Raw genomic sequence first — 21,949 nt, 5'->3', positions numbered from 1 at the left:
ATCAAATGATGTATTTGATCCCATGGATGTCGACGCGTCTCCGCGCCCTTCTACGGCCGCCAAGCCTGTCCCAAGGAGAGTTCTTTCGGGAGCTCGGAAACCCGTAGAGAAGAAGGAAGCTCTGAAACGTACTACTAAGCCGGTCGCTGCCACAACAAAGCCCAAACCCAAACCTCGCAAGGTGGTATCCGAATCAGAGGCAGAGGAGACTGACGGACTGAATAGCGATGACATGGACGTTCCTACCTCCCACGTCGCTGCGAGCTCGAGTGTGCCGGTCGGCCGTACGACTCGAGGCAAAGCCCCTGTGAAGTACGTTGACGAGGCCAGCGACGCGGAGGAAACTTATGTAGAAAGCGAAAGTGACTTTGCGGATGATGACTGAATTCTACAGGGGCCCCGGTGAGTAGTGGAGATGGAACCTGATGACGTGGCGTATTGGATATATCTCAGATATGTAGCTCAGACTTTAGCAAGAGTGTATGTACAATGAAATCCGTAATGCTCGATATCGATATCCTTCACGATGGCGCGGTGTCCGCGAAAAGGGCCCTCATCTCAGCGTCATCAACTACATCAATAGGCGCGAATCCTTTTGCATTCGTAAGCTTTCTATTTGCTCCACGCTCCAGTAATGATTTTACGATGTCCCGCGCACCGAGAAACGTTGCTGAGGGAATGATGCGAACGTCAGCAGAGGACTTGCGTATATACAGGGGAGAATACAAGTGAAAGTACGTGAACTTACCGAGATGTAACGCGGTATTCCCTCCCTAACGATATTCAGCCAGACATAAATCATGATCAGCTGACTGCCCTGTTTGTTCCACTCCGGATCTGAGCTCCCGGAACTCACCCCGAATGCAATGTCCAAATCATCCTTCAGCGTTCTTTCCAGAATATCCTTTGCAATCGCATCTTGCCCACTCAAAATTGCTTTCTGTAATGGCGTGATGGCTCCGATGTATGCTCCCAAAAACTTGTAGGCATCAAGTTCCACATCCGCTTCAAACTTGAGGGATGCGTCACGGTGTTTCTGGGACGTGAGCGATTTGTCGGCTAACAGGAGTGCCCGAACCGTTTCGGTGTCGCCGGCTCCGATTGCTTTGAACAGAGACTATAGATTTCGGCTGTCAGATCAACTGTGTTCCTATTGTATGAATTTGAAACATCATTCCGCATGTGTATCATACCTCCAAGGAAGCCATGGTCCGCACGTTATCGATATAAGTATGAGGGCGGTAAACGTTCTGTGAACTTTGGTCACTTCCAGGATGCTGAGGCTTGCTCACTGCTCAAACTTTCCAAAACTTCGATCAGGATCGAGATGAACAAGATGGACACGTCTGCATATTCTGTCAGGGACGCTTACGGATGAGGAGGAGAGCGAAGAAGAAGAGGATGAAGAGGAAGATGAAGAGCAGGAGGAGGAAGAGGAGGATGATGATGAAGCTTACGTCTGGAAACGCGCTGTCGGATTTCATTTGGGTTCGGACGCGTTGCTTTCACAAATCAAGGCTGTCAAGCGACGTCAACGTTCGAGACATTCCACCCTTCGCTCATTGACTGCCAGCGGGTCAACAACTCTAGCGGATATCTATTTGAAAGTAGACTCGCATAGGATTGTCTGGTTTCCGCGCGACTGTACCAGCGATGGACCTGTCTGAGAAGCGAATCCCCGCTCCGGATGAGCCCGTCCTTACTTTGCAGGACGATGTCCCGCCCGCCATCGGTCCCGAAACAACCCACGTCGTCGTTCACGAGACGACCGCTGGAACTGTAGTGGAAGAACAGGTGGCTGAAGAAGAGGAAGGGCCTTCGTTTACGGGCTTTTGGGACAAGTAAAGACACCATGTACTTGTTTGCTTGGCTGGCCGGACTATTCGCTGACCCATATCCCTCAAGAACACGGTGGTCCGTGTCATATGCATATAACAAGCTAGCGGTCAATCACCTCAGCTTCTACAAAAAATGGACGTGGTTCAATCGGTGAGGAAGAGCAAGGAAAGAGGGGAGAGGAAGAGGAAGGGACAGGAATCCAACGTTCAAGAGCTGACCGCGCCCCTTCCGTCGATGCAGCATAGACAAGGTCTTAATACTGGGAGCATTGCCGGATAAGGCAGTCATACAACTACTTCGAGATACAGTAGGTCCCTGGCGAGCCCCGTGCGGAGACCCTCCATTCTTCGAAGTTCCATTGCCAACGATCTGTGTTCTCTTCGCCAGGAAAATCTAGCCGGCGTAATCAACATGTGTGCAGGTAGGTACAGCTGTGATGTCAGGCGTTTGGCAAGGGTACTCAACATTCCACGGCTTAGAGCACCCCGGAGAGGGTAAAAACATCCGCTCGGTGGGCATCAGTTATCTGCGATTGAAGACACCAGATTTTACAGGTGGAAAGAAGCAGACTTGCTGTTCTACATCACGCATCACATACTGATAAGAGATCAATTTGGCAGTACCTGAGTACGATGCTCTAGTAACAGGCGTGAAGGTAGTTCCCTCTACATTCTTCTGCGTGATGTGGGATGCTAACATGGGTGGATCACAAGTGGATAGAAAAGATCGCGGACGGATCTCCAGGGTCTGATAACCGGCCGCCGCGTGTATACGTGCACTGCAAAGTAAGGCGGTGTTTCCTTTTGCATATTTGTCTTAGGAACGCACGCTCCTGACATCCGTCAACGGTCTAGGCTGGTCGCGGACGGAGCGCCGCTGTCGTGATTTGCTGGCTGGTGTATCGATATCAACTTACTCCGCTCGAGGCTCAGAATATCATGTTCTCAAAGCGGCCACAAGTAAGTGTTGACGAAGACCAAATTGAGCCGTGGTTTCTGACCTGTTTGACATGGGACCGAATTTTGCTTCACTAAGGTTGACAAAACCCTCCATTTGCACCCTCGGGTCGTGCAATTCTATCAATGTGCACTGGAAACAAATGGGGCCACTCGTCAGGAATGGGATGATTCTTGAACGCACGCTGAGTGCGAGAACGCGGGTCTCCAGAATGCCAATCGGATCACCGAAAGCCGACTGACGCCAAGAGGAGGATGAATGGGTTTCACAGTCGAGGGGGTTTCCGAAGAGTTCAACTGGTCTCCACTCAGTTCGGGAATAGATGCGGTATGCAAGCAAACACGGTTGTGGTTATCGATACGTTGATACGGCGTGCTCCATTCTGGAACTGCATCGATGCCTCAGATTGAATATCCTTATCTAGTTTCGTAGAATATATAGACTAAACTCCTCCGAAAACATCGGTATGAAAGATCAGAAGAGGAAAATCCGGATGCCTACTGTCCTACTGATGCAAGTCAGGCAGTCTAGTCGCTTTAGTCCATCAAGTTCAGGCAGGAATTGCCAAACAGGGTGGGTATATGCTCTCGAACGGACTTTTGATCAGCTTCATTGCCGTAAGGTTATTTCATATCGAACCTCAGCATCGAACCAGTTCTGAGCCTCGGCCAGCTTCGCCTGGACGGCTTCCGCAGACCCGTCCTCCATCGTCACGACCAATCGCGCTGCAGTGTTCATGGTGCTGATGTGAAATCCGGTATATTCTGTCCCGGATTTGGCAATGGGAAAGTACTGAACGTCTGACACCGGACATAGCGAGACCGACCCGGGGATGGAGAGCAGTTTCCCAATACGGCGGGGTATCAGTAAGTCTCCCAACGAGAAGTTGGGATGCTTCACTATTGGGGCGACCGAACTGCGATCTTGCCGCAGAGGTAGACCGTTGGAAAGCCTGAATTCCATTTCCGCAAAATTATAGTTCTCGGCTAGACCAATCAGGCCTCCGATCGAACCCCCCGGGCGTCTCGCCGCAATCTCACAGAGGACAAATTCTGTGGTTTCACCCCCTTCTTGTGCGCCAGAAGCTTTCCTCTTGGTCTCGAACAATTCCAAATGGAATATCAGATGATCGACAGTCGGTAGTGCTTTCAGAACCTTCTCAGTAGCTTCAAGAAGTTTCGCATTCTTCGGGTCGCTCTGAGGAATCAAGACGTTCCCATACGCTTTTCCCGTCGTGAAGCCCAGATTGGTTTGGATGTATGCAAACGGCCAAACAATCTTGAGGGCGCCGTTCTGAGCGTACCCGTTCACATGGTACATCTTGCTTGTGGCGGGGTCTACAAACGCCTCCACTATGATATCCCCGGATGCAGAATAGTCCATGCATTTGCCTTTATCGTCAATGCGCTCGTAAAATTCTTTCTCCAAGTGCTTTTTGAGTTCTGCATCCGTCCGAAGCACTGTAATTCCAGCCGATGCCGACCCTAACGTGGGTTTCAAAATTATTGGCAAGTGCTCCATTTGAAGAAACTGCAGAATGGATGCCGGGCTGTACACTCTTGCAAAGGATGGTACAGGAAAGGCGGCATGTTTCACAATTCGTTTCATGGCTTCTTTATCGCGGAACAGAATAGCGTCCTGGTAGTTCAGACCGTTCTTGATTCCCAGGAGTTCGCGAAGCAATGAAGCTCGAAGAATCAGGTCTTCCTGCTTGGTGTAAATACGGTCTATCCGATGCTTTGCGTGCAGAGCCGACGCCTCCACTTCCACAAGTCCGTTTGTCGTGGGGGTTGCCAACTCAACGTACGCTAACGAGTCCGCCTTATCAGCTGTACGAACAGACCGTTATTTCCGGAACTTTCGGACTTTGCTAGGGACCTCAGGCAAAAACGCAGAACAAACCGTCGGAAAGAGCCCCTTTCGAACTGATTATCAATAACCGAACATTGTCCGATGGTGAAACAAACGACGTGTAGGAGGCAGCTTTGTTGAGCGAGGGCGTTCCAACCTCGTCAAGAATGAGAATGTGAACGGTCGTGTCCGCCATGATCGACTTGGGCAGCGGAAGCTGTCTATCTCGACGCTAGCAGCACTTTCCTGTATTCCGTAACTTATGCCCAAGTCAAGTCAACGGACCCCCCCGATCGTGGCGATATTTCTCACGATGGGCCTTTCCTTCGCGTTGGGACTGAGTTGGGACTGAGTGGGACTGTCTCTAAGGACTGCGCCACCCCTCATTTCAACTTAGTCCATTTTGCAGTACTTTTCCAAGTTACAAGTTCAAACCCACCTGCCACGTACAGTACACAGACCACTCGGGAGGACACAAACTAGGAAACAATGCCGCCCAAGAATAAGAATAAGAAAAAGGCAAATAAGGACGCTTGGGACTCCGACAAGGAGGACAATGTCCCAGACGTTCTCAAGGCCGAGCCCCATGGGGAGGTCTCCGACGACGCCTTGGAGATCCCCGCTCCCTCGAAACCAACAAAGTCGAAGAAGAAGGCTGCACCCAAACCCGCTCCGAACGCCTTCGCCATGCTCGAAGACGATGTTGACGAAGAGGACGGAGACGATGAAGACGCAGCAGTTGGTGGCATGAGCGGTTCATTTGCCGCGCTGGCAATGGGGGACGACGACGAGGAAGTGGACAGTACACAGAAGAAGGGAAAGAAGAAGAGGGGAGATAAAGAAGGCGAAAAGTCTTCCTCGAAAAAAACCGATAAGAAGAAGAGTGCCAGCAGCAGTAAGAACGCCTCGCCAGCTCTGTCGGGTGACGAGGAGGAAGGCGAAGAAGCCGATGGAGACGAACACGAGACTAAGGAGAAGAAGCCGAAAAAGTCGCGAGAGGAGCGCAAAAAGGAGAAGGCTGAAAAGAAGAGAAAGTCAAAGAAGACTGATGCCGCTGACCTGGCGTCTGATGAGGACACGAATAACGTTCCCGATGAAGACCGGAAGAGCACGCCGGGGACATACGGATACGCCTCTGGTCAAGCCCCAGGGCCAGAAGGTACCAACCCTGCCGATGCCATCGCTGTTACAGGCAATTTGCTCTCACCGCCAAACTCTCGGGATATGCAAGTCGATAAGCTCACGGTGCAGGCCTTTGGTAAGCTCCTCATCAAGGAGTCCGAGTTGTCTCTCATCAACGGACGCCGGTACGGTCTCATTGCGCCGAACGGATCGGGGAAGTCCACGCTACTTCATGCAATAGCCTGTGGCCTGCTACCAATGCCACGAACGCTTGACGTGTATCTGCTCGATCGCGAGTTTACAGCCACCGAGATGACATCAATAGAAGCCGTCTTGGACATCACGAAGACAGAGCATGAGCATCTCATGACCGAGATGGAAGATCTGCTGGGTGACCCAGACAAACACGCCGTCAGATTAGATTATATCCAGACCAGGCTCGGTGAGCTTGAGGCGGACGGGGCTGAGCGCCGCGCATTGGACATTCTGAAGGGGTTGAGTTTCACTGATGAACTCATTGCAACGAAGACGAAAGATTTGTCTGGTGGATGGAGGATGAGGATCTCCCTTGCTCGTATCCTCTTCGTGAAGCCCACGTTGATGCTTCTAGATGAGCCGACGAATCACCTGGATCTGGAAGCCGTCGTGTGGTTGGAAGATTATTTATTGCATAACCTCGAAGGTTCGCGCGGATAGTCTTTCTTCAACTGCACTACGTACGCCTCGAACCACAGCTCACCCTTTTCCTTCTATTACCATAGGTCACACTCTTGTCATGACATCTCACTCCCAAGACACACTGAATGAAATCTGCACGGATATCATCCATTTGTACCACCAGCGTCTTGACCATTACCCCGGCAATTACAACACGTTCACAAAAGTTCGTGCAGAAAAGGATATTCTGCTAAATAAGCGGGCGAGAACGGAAGCAAAACAAATGGAGAAGATCAAGGAAAGTCTTGGCAAGACCGGTTCGAAGCAACAAACACAGGCCAAGAATCGAGTGAAGGCGATGGAGAAGCGGTCAGAGAAGGATAAGGAAAAGAACAAGGCTCTTGAGGAAGAGCTCATTTGGGATAAACCCCTCACATTACGGTTCAACGACTGCGGACGAGGGTTGCCTCCACCTGTACTCAAGTTCCGCGATGCTGGCTTCAACTACCCGGGGGGTCGCAAGCTGTTCCATGATCTCAACTTTGGAATAGATCTGGACTCCCGCATCGCGTTGGTGGGACCCAACGGTGCAGGAAAGTCCACACTCATCAAGCTTATGCTCGGCGAGCTTCAACCGACAGAGGGAACCGTCACACGAAACCATCACCTGCGGATTGCGCAGTTCCACCAACATATGGGAGACCAGCTGGATATGGAACAGTCCGCTGTCCAGTGGCTCTGCGGGCAGTTTAAGGAGTGGAGGGACCAGGAAATGCGGAGGGAAGTCGGGCGATATGGCCTCACTGGCAAAAGTCAAGTCATCCCGATGCGACAGCTCAGCGATGGTCAAAGGCGTCGTGTCATCTTTGCCTACCTGGGTCTGAAGACACCGCATATGTACGTGCCCTCCTTTGTTATAGATGTCCGGAAACTCTTTTGCTGATGACGTCTTCCCTAACCCAGGTTCTTGATGGATGAGCCTACTAACGCATTGGATATCGAAACTATTGATGCACTCGCAGAGGCTATCAACGAATACGACGGCGGTGTTGTGTTCATTACACACGTGAGTATTGGGATCTCTCATCTCTACCACACATGGATATCTGGTTCTAATTCATCTATATTTGCTATCGTTCAGGACTTCCGGCTGATCGACCAAGTGGCCAAGGAAATCTGGATTGTCCACGACGGCGAGGTCGAGGAGTTCGAGGGAGATATTCACGATTACAAGGCCATGCTCAAGGCGAAGTACGCCGCTCAAAGAGAAGCCGCCGAGGCTGCTGCTGCTGGGAAGCCCTAGGGTAGCATCCTGCGTCGGTCATTAGGAGCATACATCTTTACATCATTTGTCGTCTAGATTCTTGAGTAGATTCCTGCAACGGTTGAATCATGTTGTCGCACAGGCCATTGTACAGAAATAGATCGATATTGTTATGGACTCAGATCGTAGTTCGCCGTGACAACTTCATTTGCGAGCGCGCGCAGGGACTATCGAGTTGATAACGCTTGCATTGGCAATACCCTCTTAACAATTGTCGCGGGCCAGCAGCAGCGTGCGGATGCTCACTTACCATGCTAGATGTTCCGCGGGCACCACTCACCCCATGAAAGTTCTCAGATTCATTTCTGACTGAAAATGTGCCTCAGACATGCTTCAAGGAAACACGATGAGAAATAGCATGGAAAAAACATGCTATGTGTACGCCTTTATGGCAAATTTCCGTAGTATATACTTGAAGGAACGAAGGAAGGTCTGGACTCTAACTATGGGAGCAACCCTATTGAGCTCAAGTCTGTATTAGAAGTTGACAACCCATTCTTGCATTTTGTCCACCATTTCAGAATAATCTTTCCCATGTCCTGATTCGTGTTGGGTTTCGTGATGATATCGTCCAGTCCTGAGGCCATGAACTCGGCCTGAGTGAAATTCGCTCCCGCTGTGAATGCAATGATTGGAACGTGCCGCCAATCATTGCGCTTCTCATTTTGTCGTATTCGCTTTGTCTGGGCACATGGATATTAGACCACATGAAAGAGGTGAATGCGCCAATGCGAAAACTTACAGCACAAAAACCGTCACAGACGGGCATATGCAAATCCATCAGAACCTGTGCATTGAAGTGACCCCATTGAGATGTGTCGTTCGTACATCGTCTACAATATAAATCGTCCATCCTCATGCCCGTGAGACATACCAAGTCATAAGTGTCCGGGTTGTAGGCCTCAACCGCAAGTTTTCCGTTTTCCACAACATCAACCGTATGCCCGAGCTTGATGAGAAGCTTCTTCGTAATAATCTGATTGATCTTGTTATCCTCCGCGACGAGAATGTGCAAGCTTTCGGGTTCGCTTGCGGCGGGTGGCATACGATGCAGCGGTATTAGAAGGCGGAAAAGCGTCCCCTGCCCTATTACGCTTTCGCAAGATAGCGTGCCTCGCATGCTCTCAACAAGCTGCTTGCAAATGGACAACCCTATGCCGGCGCCCGTATACTGTCTGTTCCAGGCATTGTCCGCCTGCCAGAATATTTCGTACATTTTTTGTTGATTCTCGGGGCTGATGCCGATTCCCGTATCAGAAACGGTCAACCGAAGTCTTTTTCCATCGTGCTCTGCGTTTATGATGACTGTTCCGCCTTCCGAGTTGAATTTCACCGCATTATCGACGAGGAGAGAGAGCGCCTTCTCAATTCCATCTCGGCGGCCATGGTACACTGACTCCTGCACTTCGTCCGTCAGAGGCACGACCACTTGGATGGAACGTTCTTTGATTTGATTTGCGTAAACCCGGAGCACGTCGTGTATGACGGGCAAGATTTTGAATTCTTCACCGGTTTGAACCATGGGTTCGGGGCCAGCAGAGACACCTAGAAGGTTCTCAATCAGGTTCGAAAGCGATTTGCAGGATTTCAGCGTCTCTTTGATTGTCACGGACGTCGATGAGGGTAAAGTCGTATCATCCTGCACCATCGTGATTAGCCCCATAATTGCTGTAGAAGGTAGAAACAAAGTGCGTCAGATCGATTTCGGTTTGAGGGAGGAATAGATTTGGAGGGTGTGATCCGAATTACCATTCATCGGGGTTCGCAGTTCATGTGAGATGTTTGCCATCATTCGACTCTTGAATTCCACGGCGGCCATTGATGCCTGGGCGAATCGGTCCAACTTTTCCTGCATCTCGTATAGAAGTGTCTGGTCATGAGCAAGACCGACAACGTGGGTGGGATGGCCTTTCTCGTATATCATCAGGGTCGAAACGTTCCAGTGTCTCACTGTCCCGTCTCCATGGCGCATATCGATGCGCTCCGGCTCAACTGGTATTCCCGTCCGCACAGTTTGGTCAAGAGGCCAATCTCCAGGGGCAATTGGGATGCCCGCTCGGAACCCTTTGCAGTTCTCGTTGTTGTCGGATGCGTCCTTCTCGTTGGCAAACTCGACGGCAGTCGGATTTGTGATTACTTTTCGACCTTCAGGATATTTCGCCACAACTAGTGCGATCGGTACAGCATTTAGGACGGTTTGCAGAAACGCCTTTTGTTTCATCACTTCTTCCGTCAGGATCTTGCTTTGGTTGATGTCCCTTATAACACCGTACCAGTGGGTCAGGTGCGTCACCGGACTTCGGCAGATTTGGCAATTGGATTGTATCCAATGATACGTCCCATCGTCGTGCAGCATTCTGTACTCATAGAAGTAATTCGTCCGTTTCTTTATACATTCGCCCCATGTTTCCATGACTGCGTCCCGATCGTCGGGATGTACGAGTGGCAATGAGTCTCTCAGCTCTACACCGCTGCTGTTGAACTCTCGCCATCGCTTATTTCGATAACAGACCTTTCCCCACGTATCGACTTTCAATATGATATCGGGCGAGAAGTCCAACACGAAGGCAAAATGATAGGCAACCCGAATCTGGTTGACCAGGCACTCGACCCATAATGATGACACCGTGTTGTAGATAGGATCAGAGCCGATGAGGGGCGCGATTTCAAGATACAGATCATCCAATATATGGTGCGCATCGGGACACGCATCGGCACAGACGAATCGAAAATCGTACATCGGATAGGTAACATTCATAGTGTGACGCAAGTTCGCGAGCAGCTCTTCCGGGGTCGCCAATTCGCAACACTTCAGAGAGATTTCTCTGAGGCCTTTCAACATCGATAACTCGAAATGAGCCGTCGAGACGAGCTTGATTAGGTGTGGCCCGAGGGCGTGTGTCGCGATGGCGGCCGCGACGGACACGACAGACGTAAGGAGTAGAATCAGCGACTTCGAAAGCCGGAGCGCCGACAGCGCATGTGACACCCCGCAAAGGAGGATGAACAGCACGAAGAGCGCGAGGAGCAGCTTGTGGCTAGTATTGGTGACATTCCGCAACGCCTGACAGAGGTGAAAGAGCTGCAAGGGCAGAGCAAAATAAGCCACCGCAATGATGTAGTCACACCAAATGTCTGACGTCGACATCGGCTGGCACCCATCGTGCGACATGTTCGGCCTCGATGTAAACAAAGTTTCGTTCGTTGCGAGATTCTAGTGTCCGTTCGGAGATCCTACGTGTCCGTTGCGAGATCCTACGTGCAGAATGCTCGCCGCCTATCCAAGGCGCTGCATCAGTTTAGTTGAGGTCAGAAATCTCGGTGCGTGCACATCCAGCAGCGGGAGCAAGCGATGGCACCGAATATGAAGGTGATGAGCACTGCCTCGTCAATGGTCACATACAGCTGTCGTTACACTTTCGTGGCGCCAAAAACCGCTGTTAATTGGTGCCGTCCCATGAATCGTTCTTTGTTACGGTGCTCAGAATGCATCACTGTCTCCCACGGATTCAATGTATCCCCTGATTTCGGAGAGCCCCGTGAGAACAATGCCAACGCTGGTTCCCGCTTAGGCAGTTTATAGCTTCGTTTTATATGCACGTCGGGGATCACGTTTGACAGGAAAGCGACAGCGCGACGCGAGATGTTTTCCGCTCCGTGCTTCTTCATCCGTATGACCGCGTATCTATGGGACCTATGCACCTAACATGATGTCCAAAGTTTGTCCTCTAAGGTCGACTTTATATATGGCTGTTGTACTGTGAAATGGATGCCGGCGGGTGAGGGTTGCGACTTCGAAAAATCCACATCTCAGGATCAAAGTTCAGTATGGAGAGGATTCTGTAGCGCGGATATAAAAAGGTAACTCCTCTTCCTTCAATAGGAATCACCTTCTTATAAATGTCGGCTTTCGTTAGAGAACTTTGATTTTCGTATTCGTATGGTAAATGGAAGCGGACAGTCATCCGTCGAAAGCTGCTGCCTTTCTTGGACCGAGCTGTTCTGAAGTCTGCAATGGCTAAGCCTGAGCTCCTTCTTTCAGCGGAGACCCGCTCGGGTCTGAAATGGATGTTGTTCCCCACATCGTCCTGGGACGGCACGTCAGTTCAATCATACGTACTGACCATTGTCGCTTCTCTGCAGCGCCGCTTCCGCTCTTCTAAAGGTGACCCAAATCGTTAAATTCCTTGCTTCAATCTCCGTGCACCCCCGCAAAACCTTGCATGGACGCCCAAATTGGAACACGGGACGTTATCTTTTCATCCATACTGGCAGGCTGAGCAAGAATGCCGCCCATGAAGTCCAGTTCATATACGGGCCTGAGAATATACTCCGGCAGATGACAGCAGTTTTACTGTCACTGTCGATCTGGCACTGTCAATACTGTTGGCGGAGTTTCGGATTGAGCATGCCGTTCCAGTAAGTTTGGTTTCCCTTCGGGACAATAACTGGCCTTAAGAACTTATTTTTGACCGTCACACTGTCTTAGTATAACTTACACCTTACCTTAGTAGAAGCTTGTTGAGAATTGTAGTCAACGGTTATGCACCATAGAAAAAGCTCCAACAGCGAATCGAAACACATGTCCCATATCCAGCTTCTGCAGACTTTTTAAACTTGGTTAGCACCGGTCAGGACAACACTTGCACAGATACGTTTATTTCGTACACCGCCGGGACAATATGAGCTTTACAGCGGCTACTTTGCCCCCATCGGCGACATCTGTGGTGATTCCCCCAGGCAGACATGAGGCACCTAAGATTCTCCATGAATCATCGAGCAGACTTCCAGCTCTCCTCCCTTTGACTTCGGAGTTCGATCCTCGGTTCACGGAGTACACCGGCGAGCATCAAGCATATATGGAACGGAAATTATACGGCCATGAACGGGACAATCGGGTTTTGCGTAAGGAGATTCAGTGAAGTCAATCAAGCTGTCTCGTTGCTAAGCTCGACTCCCACACCTCTTTGCTAGCGCAAATCAACGCTGAAGCTGGTGACTATCGCTCTCCGTACGCAGACGAGGAGCCGCCACCATGGGAGACCACCATGAAAACCGATTTCCCGAGGCGGAATCTTGCCGGGAGGGCCCAGCCGAATCTCAAGATTGCACAGGAGATTGCACGGACGCATTTTACTCTCGAAGGCCCGGAAGAGGACGACGGCAGCGCAAGACAGCATCCTCGCAGTCATATCGACTATGGGCCAAAGCCGCCATTGGAAAAGGTGGATGGCAAGCTGATCCAAAAAGGATACAATGTAAGCAGTCCTGCTCCCTTTTCTGTTTTCACAGCAAGTCGCTGACACGTTCATGTTTTCTCCCAAGGTTTACCCACCGATTTTCCGTGACATTGAAGTCTTGAACCATCCGCGCGGCAGCACCTATGACTCGGCTTATCATTTGGTAGGTGAAGGTGTTGACAGCCAGCTATGATGCTTGCAAAGAACGAAGCGCTTCGGATATTGTCTCTGATCCGCTCAATGACCCAGCATCCTACAAAACGTCGCATTCCCATCCCGCACAAACACACACGGACAAATATAGTCCTAGGCACCGACGGAAGTCCTACCTACGTTAGCAGCATGAGGGATGCGACGCAGGCTCCCGGCGAAGATCCGACACCCTCAAAGCCACGGACCACTCCAGACGAGGATGACAAACGCGAATGGACGTTTGCCATGGAGGATGGGGAGAAAGAACAGTGGGCGAGCCTCTCGTCTCAATGTAAGTTACGTCGTGGCTTTGTGTGCTGTCCCAAGACAGTTTCTTATCCTTTGGTATTTAGCATATAAAGACCCGGTGGGTGTTGACTACACCGCAAAGAGACCGAACTGGGCAAAAGCCAGCGGCCGCGCGCATTTTTCGGTGAGTGTTCCTCCAAACAGGCGCTTGATGTCAGGATTCCGCATGATATCTTTGGTACTCTCGTTGCACCACTCACGTCATTTCGCATCTATCCAGCTCGGGAACTCAACGGCAACCGACCCGGCAACTTCCACATACTCATACTCGTTCAGGGCTGCAGTGGCAGAAAACGGTGAAAGGCCAACGGTTGCCAAGTCGTACGTTCCATCGAGCGTATTGGACGAGCATGATGCGGATGGCGATTTGAAACAAAGCATGTATATGGAGAGCTACGGTCTAAAGGACGGGATCAATGGCCCAGCGCACAAACATGCACCGCAAAATGTAAGCTAATTGCACTGTCATGAGCATTGCTGCGAGCGATTTTCTTAACGAAGTAACGATTTCTACTACAACTGTATGTGTAGATCATCCCGGTTGCCAGTAGTGTTGTGTTTGGATCCGCAGGTCCGGATACTCTCACATCCACCACCCGCACTGCATTTACAGCGCCTTCCTCCAGTGGTTCTCCCATCAGGCATCCAGGAGCACCTACCGACACGCCACATTTGCTGGGCTCCCCCTTCGACTTGCCCACCGCAACGCCTACATCCAGTACGCGCTCAGCCTACGCAACCACACCGGACGCATCAAGGCTTCTGGGGAAGGCCCACGCGCAAGCTGTCCTGAGTCGTAGGACCGCTGCAAAGGCGTTCCGAGGAAGTCGTGTCTTTGGTAGCGGACAATGGGAAGGGGATATCAAAGATTGTCAGCGAGAGGACATGATCGCAGCGACGAAAGCGCAGGAGGCACATAGATTGACCGGGAAGAGAGCGGCGGGAGTACCGAGCGGCGTGAAGAGCGGAGAAGGGTGGAATGCGAAAGGGGAGGCCAATGAGTGCGTTCCAAATTTGATGCTTCTTGGCCCGCTGATGCACTTGAATGTCGCTAACTATCTCCGCACGATCTTCACAGTTGGACGACGACCTCCCAGACCCTGGGTCGCTTCCCACCCGTCTCCCCGTCCAGCATCAAAGCAGCGGGTGAATTAACGCAAGCCGCGCGCGGCTTGGCGACCAGGTATCGCAACAGGGTGCTGCCGGAGGGGTTGATCGATGGAAGCACGTCCACGACGGTCATGCGGTCCAGTTACGTTCCTCCCGTGAGGATGAGATACCTTCAGCCGGTATTTGGAGTGGCGTGAATGCGAAAGCATTACCCAATTGCGGGATTTGGAACGTATGTAGATGATTATTGATGTCGAAGAGTTACTAGCCGCATGGGAAATAGACTCTTCGTTTCGGATGCCTCCAGATCCAAGAATGATCTGATCGGGAGTCGGTAGGATCGTTCCAGCGAAGCCCTCAATTCACAAAACGCACAAAATGAACACAGTCAGGATTAACAAAGTCGAAAGTTCTCTGGATGCACCGATGCAGGAACACCAGGGCCGGAGAATGCAGCAAAGACGGAAGGGAAATGCGGGAGACGTGAAGTGGGTGTGCAGAGTGTGTGGGATGTGTAAGAGACAGGAATGTTCATGAGAGGGCCTTCGAGCAACCTTTCCGCTCTGATGTCATGCGTGTACAGAACTAAATAGAGGATGTGGGGATTGCAAAATTGTCCAGAATGGTAGAGCCGTAGTCCGTGCGATGTTGGGCTTCATGCATCCAGTGGAAGTGAATGCCATGCTCACTGAATGTTATGCATAAGAATGAGTTTCTCGACCTCTGCAAACGAGCAAACAGTCAGTACTCTAGAACACGATGGTGTGCGACTGCAAAGGCCGAAGAGTGTACTTACTCGTAATCAGATGCTTTCCATATGTATACTTCTTCAAGCTCGGGAGATGTGGTTTGATTTTCTGTACGAGAACCTCTCGTTGAGTACCATCCACAACGTCCAACATCTTTTGTACGACATAATTGGCGAACTGATCCTTCATCATCAAGACCAAAGGTGATGTGCTGCACGAAATAGACAGATCAGCAAAAGTGAACATCCGCGCAACCTCATGGTCAAAACCCAGCTTCGATACGATACCCATCAGGGCGGGTCTGAATGACTTCGTCGATCAGGTTCTGCCTATCCTTCTTGTTTCCATACGCGACACATTTCTCCACCACGTTGCTGGCAAACTTATGTTTGCTCAGCTGCAAGACCTGCCCGCGAACTTTGTTGATGATCAGACCCTTGTCGACCTGCTTGCCGCGCTCGAGAACATGCTGTATCACGTAGTTGCCGTACTGATCCTGGATCAAGTTGACGGTATACCGGTGCAACTCTTCAAGGAGAGGCAGCGTCTCCTCATCGGCGCAGTGTTCGAAGATCCGCTGAATGACGCGACATCCGTAAGGGTGGGTGGCGAGAGCATAAACCGAACCGTGGAAGGCGTCGATGATGAATTTGATGTGCTCGGCAGGCACCCGCTCGATGGCTTTTTGGATGACGTGGTTTCCGTTTTGGTCCTTGACGCATTTGAGGACGTTTCCGTCAAGCTCGTGGACGAGGACGGCTTGCTGGTCCGTCAACACGTGTTCGAGACCCTTCTGTACAACGCGGCAGCCGTACATCTGTAGAGATAGCGATAGCACGTGGCCCTCCATCTGCTTTGCGAGAACTTGCTTTTGGATTTGGTTACCTGTCAAACGCAAGAAAAGGAAAGAGCGTTGATTCAATTGTACTGAGACATGATCTGCCGACAAGGAGTATCCTCCTACCATGCTCGAAGAATTTCTGAATAACATAGTTTCCGAAAACGTCCGTCATGAGCTGCAAGGCGTTCGGCAGGATTTCGTCAAACACCAGCTGTTTCTCCTCGCTATTCGCGGTTTCCAACTTCTGCTGGATGAACCTGGATCCATGCTGGTCGCCGCTGAACTCGACGATGCTACCGACGATATCCCGTAACTCGTACTTCTTATTCTTGTTGTTGCGGAAATCCTCGAGAAGCGCAGAACGCATTCCATGTCCCGGGTCGCTAAGAGTGCTGGGACTCGGCAAGTCGTTGTGCATCGTTGATCGTCGGCTTTGCGGGAAGCCATTGAGCTGCTGGAGATATTCGCGACGCAGCATCTGCTCGCGCAAAAGCAGTTGCTGTTGGGCGAGCAGACGCAGCTTTTTCTCGGACATTGGTCCTCCCCGGCCAGTTCCCATGCTCATGTTCATACTGGGCATGCCCCCGTTGAGACTGGCCAACGCCTGCAGCATCGCTGGGTCGTAGATTTGGTTGGCTGCAGCGGCTCTTCGGGACGCTAAAGCAAAGGCGATCTCCTCTGGCGTCGCGTTGCTCGGGAAGTTTCGGCGATCAAACGAAGGATGAGCGAGACCTAACGCTGCAGCACGGAGCTCATCATCGTACAAGGGACTGCGAGCTGCTGCTCTTTGCTGCAGCTCTATGGCGGCTAGCATCTCGGCTTCCCGGCTACCACCCGGTCGGGCAGACGCAGGACCTGCATAGCCGCCCAGTAGCGAGTTGGGAAGAGGCATGGAGCCTCCACCAAGATACGCGCCGGCACTTCGAGGCGCAACCATATCCCCATACAATCTGTCCAGCCCTGTCGAGATTTTGAGCGGCTTGGCGCCGCGCTGGGGGGGAAGTCCTTGAGGGGAAGGAGGCTAGAAAATACGATGACGAGTTTTTAATCGCAACACTTTCGGAATCCATACTGATACTCTCTCCACCATACCTCTTGACCTCCCAAAGCCATATTCCTCATAGTCATCAAGAGTTCTGGAGGAATATCATCATCGCTATAATTGTGCAGCAAAGCACTGCGAAGCTGGTTGTAATGTGCATTCGAGGGTGGTGTCGAAGCTGATCGCTGTGGTGGCATGTTGACCAGCTCATCACGAGTGTCCAATGCCGCGCTAAGAACAGCGGCCATGCGGGATCGCTCCTCGTCGTTGGTGTGCTCCAACTGCGCCTCAATCTCCGCTCGCATCTGCTCCCTGAGAACGTCATTTAGCCCTTGCTTCTCTCCTTCTTCCATTCCCATCCTTTGGCGGGAATTGAAGGCCGGCGACGGGGTTCTCGGGAAGTCTTCCTGAATGAGATCTACAAGGTTGCGGCGCTGCTTCGATGGGGAGCTTGCAAGATCTCCGGTCCATGCCGCTGCCGCTGCCATCCTCGGATCGCCCAACCTTGGGTCAATCGCTCTAGAATCGGGTGGTAATCGAGGATCTGTACACGTAGAACCTTCTTAGTCCCTGCTGCACAAACAAACTGGCCCGGCCTACGTACCTCTCGACGCGTAATCCCCAACGTCACGGGTTGAAAGGCCATCTGGTTCGAGACTCTAGAAGTGTGCATGAAGTTCAGTCATTGCGCATTGGCCGCCAGGTGTGAACTCAGAAGCAAGCCTACCTGGTCCAGATGATGAGAGTTCATAAAATCGTCATCCATTCCACCAAAGCCTCTGAACTTCTCTAAGCTCTTTGCGACGGAAGGGCTGACGTTCTCCGGTCCCCTGTTCTTAGTGTTGAACCCGGGAGGCGCCCACACTTGCCAAGATTGTCCGGGGGCGTATATTGGTGGCGGTAAGCGTGGATCCAATCGAGATGCATGGTAGTAGTACGCTGCGTATTCGGGGTCTCTGCGAGGGTCAAGGCCCGCCCCATCCTTTGGGTCGTCAAGATCGGGCTATAAACAGCATCAAGAGGCATGAGTTACGACATCAGTAGCCTTTCTTCACCGTCGGTGCACATTCATACCCGAGCTCCTTCTGGCATCAAGATTCCGGCGGGAGGTGCACTGCTCGATCTGCTGCCGATATCTTTGGGCATGCTCATGGGATCATCCCAGTCTAAGGGATTTTGCAGCAGAGCTGCAAGCTGTGAGAAAAACAAAAACGGTTTCGGTGAGTAATCCGGCTCTGACTTCCCTTGATTTTCATGATAGGCACGCACTTGGCCTTGAGGCTGATTCTTAGCCTTCGGCTGATGTATCCCACCAAAGTCCCCCATTTTGACGACGCCACTTTCAGATCAAGACCGGGGAAGTGTCTTCGTCCTGTTTATAGATCAAATCGAGGTCACGTGTAGTCCCAGAGAAAGTCCGCAAACAGCGACGAGGCCAACAGCAGTTCCGTGGTCCCTGTTCAGCGAAGATGAAGACGCTGGCGAGATCGAAGGGCGTCCGGCTTTTCAACGGTATATAATTCAGGCGAGCTGAAGTAAACGATGGTACAGAAAGAGCATATGAAACAGTCCAGGGTCGGAGATGGCGAATGGCTCAGCAATCAAGTCGGGTCCGGAATCCAGAAGCTTATTCAAGGTGCAAAGGTATGCTGGGTCGAGCTTCGTCGTATGCTCCGAGCTGGTTGGCTGTGTATGCTTTTTTTGAAGAGTCGTATGTACTTTGTACAAGATGGACAAATCGGAGGTCGTGGACTCCTTTCGGCAATTCGTTCGGCTATCGGACTTTTAGCTCTTCGTACAATTTTCGGGAGGTTCCGGCTCTGGTCGACCCACCCTCAGCGCGAAAGGAGTGTTGGGAGCTTCCTTGCTATGAAGTTTGTAGTGACCACAGTTCGCCTATTTGTCTTAGCTTTCTGTCGGCTCACGGCGGGCCTTTTTTGTTGCCGAATAAAGCTCGTTTGGTACTTACGTTAATGTTGGCCGTGGACCAACTCTAGAAAGAAAAGAGCAATCCAGCTGACTTGCGTGTGGTTGATTTAAGCTTCCTGAGAATCGTTTCAGATACCGGTAAGCACACAATGTTCTGGGGGAGACAAATCGCGATGCAATCTTCTCGTCGGAGGTGTGGCGGAGTTGAATTCCAACCGGAGACGTCGGTGCCACGATCAACGTACAGGAGCCAGTGCACGGTGGATGGAATATAGACGGCTATGCTTATCGTGCGTTGGATGTCCAATTGCGCTCGTACGGAGGAAGTCTCAGCGGAGGAGGTCAAAGTTTAAATTTAGAGGCGCCAGGCCAGAATCCGTCGAGCCGCGAAAGCCGCGAAAGCCGCGAACGCACCGGCGGGCCCACACCGCACCACATCTGCAGCCGTTCGATAATCATTTCATTCGTTCTAGTCCTTCGGAGTCGGTGACATCCAGAGATATCTTTGTCGGAACGGGGGAAAATAACCGTCCTCTGACGCATAGCTGGTTCTGCATGCATCATCAGTCGGCTGTCTCAATGAATTTGAAGCACCGGGATCCCCCCATGCATGAAACGTCTTGACCCCATGGTACGCAGATAGGGGCTCGCCCAGCTCTCATCGCCATTCCCACCACATGAGGAGCCTGACCAGAACCCATAGAATCAGCAACAGGGTCCCAGGGTCCCAGGATATGCACAAGGTTGCTAGGTGGGTAGTTCATACGGGCCCTCGTGGGTGCCACGCCATCAACTGTCGTGAATCTCATTAGCGCGATCGAGAGATGTGGCTTCCCCCTTACAACCCAATTTCAATCCCCACCCGCGCGCGTCCTCCGAAGGCTTCAAAATTCCATTCGTCAGGGTCAGAGGGTCCCCTATCTGATCTCCCAGGACACGCTGAGTTTGCACCCATCGGAGATGTTGTTGCAATGATTTGAAGAACATGTCAGGTAGCCTATATCAAGAAGCTCCGATGTCGTTAACGAGTTGTCGCACCGATATTGAGGCATATACCACCGGGCGGGATATAAACACCTTTCGGGACTGGATCGGTGTTAGTGTTGTCCATAAGCGTCGATGTCTCTCACCAGTCTCACCTACTACCGGGCGTTTGTCGTAGGAAAATCGTGACGCGCTCATGCCGCCTGATATCTCCTCACCAAGTCGGCAACCCTGAAATTCATCCGTGCACTCAGCCCAATTTACACAGAATACACATAGGCACTTTCCCGCAAGCAAGCCAGCAAGTATGCCGCTCCTCGTACCAAAGATGGAGCCACTGGACTATTCTGCAGCCGGCCACAATCCGTACCTTGTCAGGGCTCTCAATTATGCGGAGCAAACTCGAATGACACTTCACGCAAGTCTGCTTTACCGCTTCGGTGAACCCTACGCGGCAGCAGCGCAGAGAGCAAGTCAAGGGTTGTGGATCGCTCGCATCTTTCTGGATAGGTATCCAACAGCAAAGGTTAGTCACCGCATGTCTATAGAGTTGAATTCGTTTGGGTGTGGAGCTGTGGTGGCCCATTTCCAACCCATTTCCAACAGGTTTTCGTTTACACCCTCCTCGGAGCTTCTGCGGTGCCGCTCAGCGCATTTGTCATCGGTTCTGCATTCTTTGTGCTGATATCGGTCTTTGCCACAATCTCGGGAATAAGTTTCTTTGGAGGCGGCTTCCTCCTATTTTCACTGTTCCTTTCCTTTTGCCTTGCGTCTTTTGTTGCATTTTGGTAAGCTCTTTCACCCTTCCGGTGTACAGTTGGACTATCCTAACCCTGCACTGCGATTCCAGGTTTTCTATCGTATCGCTTGCCATCAAAGCAAAGGATGCCAAGCCATAGTCACTCTCACTATCTGCACCCTCCTATCCGCTCGCAGCTAATTTTGAATCCTTAATGGCGCTCGTAGTCGTACGCTAAATATGGTTTTTGTACATGAGAAGGAACTTTTGGTAATGTAAACATGGGGAACGAAGATGAAATGAAGATGCCTACTGCTCCTACCACTACAATTTCGGCGCGGCGTTCACACTAGGAGGGATTGGATACGGCTTTCCCAAAAACCAGGCAATGTGATCAAAACGGTCGCTGCCGAAAAATGTCTGTGTCTGACCGTCCTCCCGCGTCACGATAAACGTAGGGGTCCCATTCACGCCCTTCTCGACTGCACCCGAACACGCAGCAACCAGCGCTGCTTTCACGTCCGGGTCGTCAATGTACGCGAGATACTTTTCGCCCGCCGGCCCGACGGATTTCGCAGCCTTTGCCAGAACTTCGAGCGCCGATACATCTTCATCGCGTGTCCAGAGCCCTTCATACAGGTAGTTGGTGATCTTCTCTAAGTGTTCAGGCGCTTGAGGGTGCATTTTGATGCCTTGCAGCATCCGATGGGCTTTGAGCGTCGAAAGAGGCCAATGAGGCGCAAACTTCATCGGGAACTTGTGCATCGCAGTTAATCTGAGGACATCGTTATGCAAGTGGGCGAGCTTGAGCTTATTGAAAGCTGCCGGTGTACTTTTCACGGCGGGGTTCTGCAAGGAAACCATCAGAAACCAGTCCACACTCCCTACGCGTCAAACGTCCTCACTCACCGAAAGCACGAAGGAAAGGAAAACAGGTTCCAGCTCCAGATCGAAACCGCCCCACGCCTGACGCAGACGGCGTATGAGGACCCATCCCACATATGAATATGGGGAGACGATGTCGTAGTAGAACTTGATCTTGGGTCGTGCTGGCATCTTGGTTT

At 51.4% G+C, this 21,949-nt stretch overlaps 10 protein-coding genes across 10 annotated transcripts; 4 read left to right on the top strand and 6 right to left on the bottom strand.

Annotated features, from left to right (window-relative positions):
* Positions 1-377: 377 nt before the first annotated feature.
* EV422DRAFT_99990 (uncharacterized protein) lies at positions 378-1,400 on the bottom strand. The gene is made up of 4 exons (XM_053074582.1): positions 1,194-1,400; positions 857-1,117; positions 749-773; positions 378-670 (listed from the first exon to the last, which is right to left on the bottom strand). The coding sequence occupies exons 1-4, from the start codon at positions 1,206-1,208 to the stop codon at positions 522-524; spliced, it is 450 nt and encodes a 149-aa protein (XP_052924489.1). The 5' UTR covers positions 1,209-1,400; the 3' UTR covers positions 378-521.
* Positions 1,401-1,433: 33 nt separating this feature from the next.
* On the top strand, positions 1,434-3,189 carry EV422DRAFT_99946 (protein-tyrosine phosphatase-like protein). Its single transcript, XM_053074581.1, has 9 exons — positions 1,434-1,841; positions 1,906-1,989; positions 2,080-2,150; positions 2,237-2,260; positions 2,319-2,393; positions 2,460-2,494; positions 2,553-2,624; positions 2,694-2,798; positions 2,875-3,189. The coding sequence occupies exons 1-9, from the start codon at positions 1,654-1,656 to the stop codon at positions 2,971-2,973; spliced, it is 753 nt and encodes a 250-aa protein (XP_052924488.1). The 5' UTR covers positions 1,434-1,653; the 3' UTR covers positions 2,974-3,189.
* A 216-nt stretch (positions 3,190-3,405) lies between these two features.
* On the bottom strand, positions 3,406-4,843 carry EV422DRAFT_507266 (ATP-grasp domain-containing protein; the record flags this gene model as incomplete). Its single annotated transcript, XM_053068647.1, has 2 exons — positions 3,406-4,625; positions 4,699-4,843. 2 exons carry the CDS (start codon positions 4,841-4,843, stop codon positions 3,406-3,408), a joined length of 1,365 nt encoding a protein of 454 aa, XP_052924487.1.
* A 578-nt stretch (positions 4,844-5,421) lies between these two features.
* Positions 5,422-7,729, top strand: EV422DRAFT_497687 (P-loop containing nucleoside triphosphate hydrolase protein; the record flags this gene model as incomplete). Its single annotated transcript, XM_053067966.1, has 4 exons — positions 5,422-6,451; positions 6,531-7,323; positions 7,390-7,492; positions 7,568-7,729. The coding sequence occupies 4 exons, from the start codon at positions 5,422-5,424 to the stop codon at positions 7,727-7,729; spliced, it is 2,088 nt and encodes a 695-aa protein (XP_052924486.1).
* A 260-nt stretch (positions 7,730-7,989) lies between these two features.
* Positions 7,990-11,215, bottom strand: EV422DRAFT_533686 (uncharacterized protein). The gene is made up of 4 exons (XM_053070614.1): positions 9,500-11,215; positions 8,625-9,418; positions 8,493-8,537; positions 7,990-8,433 (listed from the first exon to the last, which is right to left on the bottom strand). Exons 1-4 carry the CDS (start codon positions 10,920-10,922, stop codon positions 8,194-8,196), a joined length of 2,502 nt encoding a protein of 833 aa, XP_052924485.1. The 5' UTR covers positions 10,923-11,215; the 3' UTR covers positions 7,990-8,193.
* A 1,217-nt stretch (positions 11,216-12,432) lies between these two features.
* EV422DRAFT_568588 (uncharacterized protein) lies at positions 12,433-14,798 on the top strand (the record flags this gene model as incomplete). Its single annotated transcript, XM_053072664.1, has 8 exons — positions 12,433-12,655; positions 12,725-13,008; positions 13,076-13,153; positions 13,240-13,474; positions 13,536-13,615; positions 13,712-13,939; positions 14,023-14,492; positions 14,570-14,798. 8 exons carry the CDS (start codon positions 12,433-12,435, stop codon positions 14,796-14,798), a joined length of 1,827 nt encoding a protein of 608 aa, XP_052924484.1.
* Positions 14,799-14,966: 168 nt separating this feature from the next.
* EV422DRAFT_99184 (armadillo-type protein) lies at positions 14,967-18,667 on the bottom strand. The gene is made up of 9 exons (XM_053074575.1): positions 18,503-18,667; positions 18,308-18,427; positions 17,961-18,236; positions 17,838-17,892; positions 17,284-17,777; positions 16,315-17,212; positions 15,638-16,235; positions 15,398-15,561; positions 14,967-15,324 (listed from the first exon to the last, which is right to left on the bottom strand). Exons 1-9 carry the CDS (start codon positions 18,557-18,559, stop codon positions 15,287-15,289), a joined length of 2,700 nt encoding a protein of 899 aa, XP_052924483.1. The 5' UTR covers positions 18,560-18,667; the 3' UTR covers positions 14,967-15,286.
* Positions 18,668-19,007: 340 nt separating this feature from the next.
* On the bottom strand, positions 19,008-20,149 carry EV422DRAFT_507261 (uncharacterized protein; the record flags this gene model as incomplete). Its single annotated transcript, XM_053068646.1, has 6 exons — positions 19,008-19,100; positions 19,203-19,226; positions 19,311-19,490; positions 19,577-19,713; positions 19,854-19,955; positions 20,005-20,149. 6 exons carry the CDS (start codon positions 20,147-20,149, stop codon positions 19,008-19,010), a joined length of 681 nt encoding a protein of 226 aa, XP_052924482.1.
* Positions 20,150-20,255: 106 nt separating this feature from the next.
* On the top strand, positions 20,256-21,074 carry EV422DRAFT_99657 (uncharacterized protein). Its single transcript, XM_053074579.1, has 2 exons — positions 20,256-20,672; positions 20,753-21,074. Exons 1-2 carry the CDS (start codon positions 20,454-20,456, stop codon positions 20,936-20,938), a joined length of 405 nt encoding a protein of 134 aa, XP_052924481.1. The 5' UTR covers positions 20,256-20,453; the 3' UTR covers positions 20,939-21,074.
* Positions 21,075-21,209: 135 nt separating this feature from the next.
* EV422DRAFT_568586 (thioredoxin-like protein) lies at positions 21,210-21,941 on the bottom strand (the record flags this gene model as incomplete). The annotated part of the gene is made up of 2 exons (XM_053072663.1): positions 21,210-21,734; positions 21,795-21,941. 2 exons carry the CDS (start codon positions 21,939-21,941, stop codon positions 21,210-21,212), a joined length of 672 nt encoding a protein of 223 aa, XP_052924480.1.
* Between the last annotated feature and the right edge of the window lie 8 nt (positions 21,942-21,949).

The sequence above is a fragment of the Fimicolochytrium jonesii genome (assembly GCF_025526975.1).
Source record: "Fimicolochytrium jonesii strain JEL569 chromosome Unknown EV422scaffold_16, whole genome shotgun sequence".
In the NCBI taxonomy this organism is placed as follows: Eukaryota; Fungi; Chytridiomycota; class Chytridiomycetes; order Spizellomycetales; family Powellomycetaceae; genus Fimicolochytrium; species Fimicolochytrium jonesii.
Note: the sequence above shows the minus strand (reverse complement) of the source record. Positions and strands in the feature narration are given on the sequence as shown.

Bases quoted from the DNA above. Each gene is read 5' to 3' on its own strand.
- EV422DRAFT_533686 (XM_053070614.1), bottom strand. From the start codon at position 10,922: ATGTCGCACGATGGGTGCCAGCCGATGTCGACGTCAGACATTTGGTGT. The intron at 9,419-9,499 runs GTAATTCGGATC...TACCTTCTACAG, and splicing joins ACTGCGAACCCCGATGAATG to CAATTATGGGGCTAATCACG. The intron at 8,538-8,624 runs GTATGTCTCACG...TTCAATGCACAG, and splicing joins ACCCGGACACTTATGACTTG to GTTCTGATGGATTTGCATAT.
- EV422DRAFT_99990 (XM_053074582.1), bottom strand. The intron at 774-856 runs GTGAGTTCCGGG...GAATATCGTTAG, and splicing joins ATTTGGACATTGCATTCGGG to GGAGGGAATACCGCGTTACA. The intron at 671-748 runs GTAAGTTCACGT...TCATTCCCTCAG, and splicing joins GAATACCGCGTTACATCTCG to CAACGTTTCTCGGTGCGCGG.
- EV422DRAFT_99657 (XM_053074579.1), top strand. From the start codon at position 20,454: ATGCCGCTCCTCGTACCAAAGATGGAGCCACTGGACTATTCTGCAGCC. The intron at 20,673-20,752 runs GTTAGTCACCGC...CATTTCCAACAG, and splicing joins ATAGGTATCCAACAGCAAAG to GTTTTCGTTTACACCCTCCT.
- EV422DRAFT_99184 (XM_053074575.1), bottom strand. From the start codon at position 18,559: ATGGGGGACTTTGGTGGGATACATCAGCCGAAGGCTAAGAATCAGCCT. The intron at 18,237-18,307 runs GTATGAATGTGC...TGCTGTTTATAG, and splicing joins TGATGCCAGAAGGAGCTCGG to CCCGATCTTGACGACCCAAA. The intron at 17,893-17,960 runs GTAGGCTTGCTT...GCACACTTCTAG, and splicing joins ACTCTCATCATCTGGACCAG to AGTCTCGAACCAGATGGCCT.
- EV422DRAFT_99946 (XM_053074581.1), top strand. From the start codon at position 1,654: ATGGACCTGTCTGAGAAGCGAATCCCCGCTCCGGATGAGCCCGTCCTT. The intron at 1,990-2,079 runs GTGAGGAAGAGC...CCGTCGATGCAG, and splicing joins AAATGGACGTGGTTCAATCG to CATAGACAAGGTCTTAATAC. The intron at 2,394-2,459 runs GTGGAAAGAAGC...TCAATTTGGCAG, and splicing joins GAAGACACCAGATTTTACAG to TACCTGAGTACGATGCTCTA.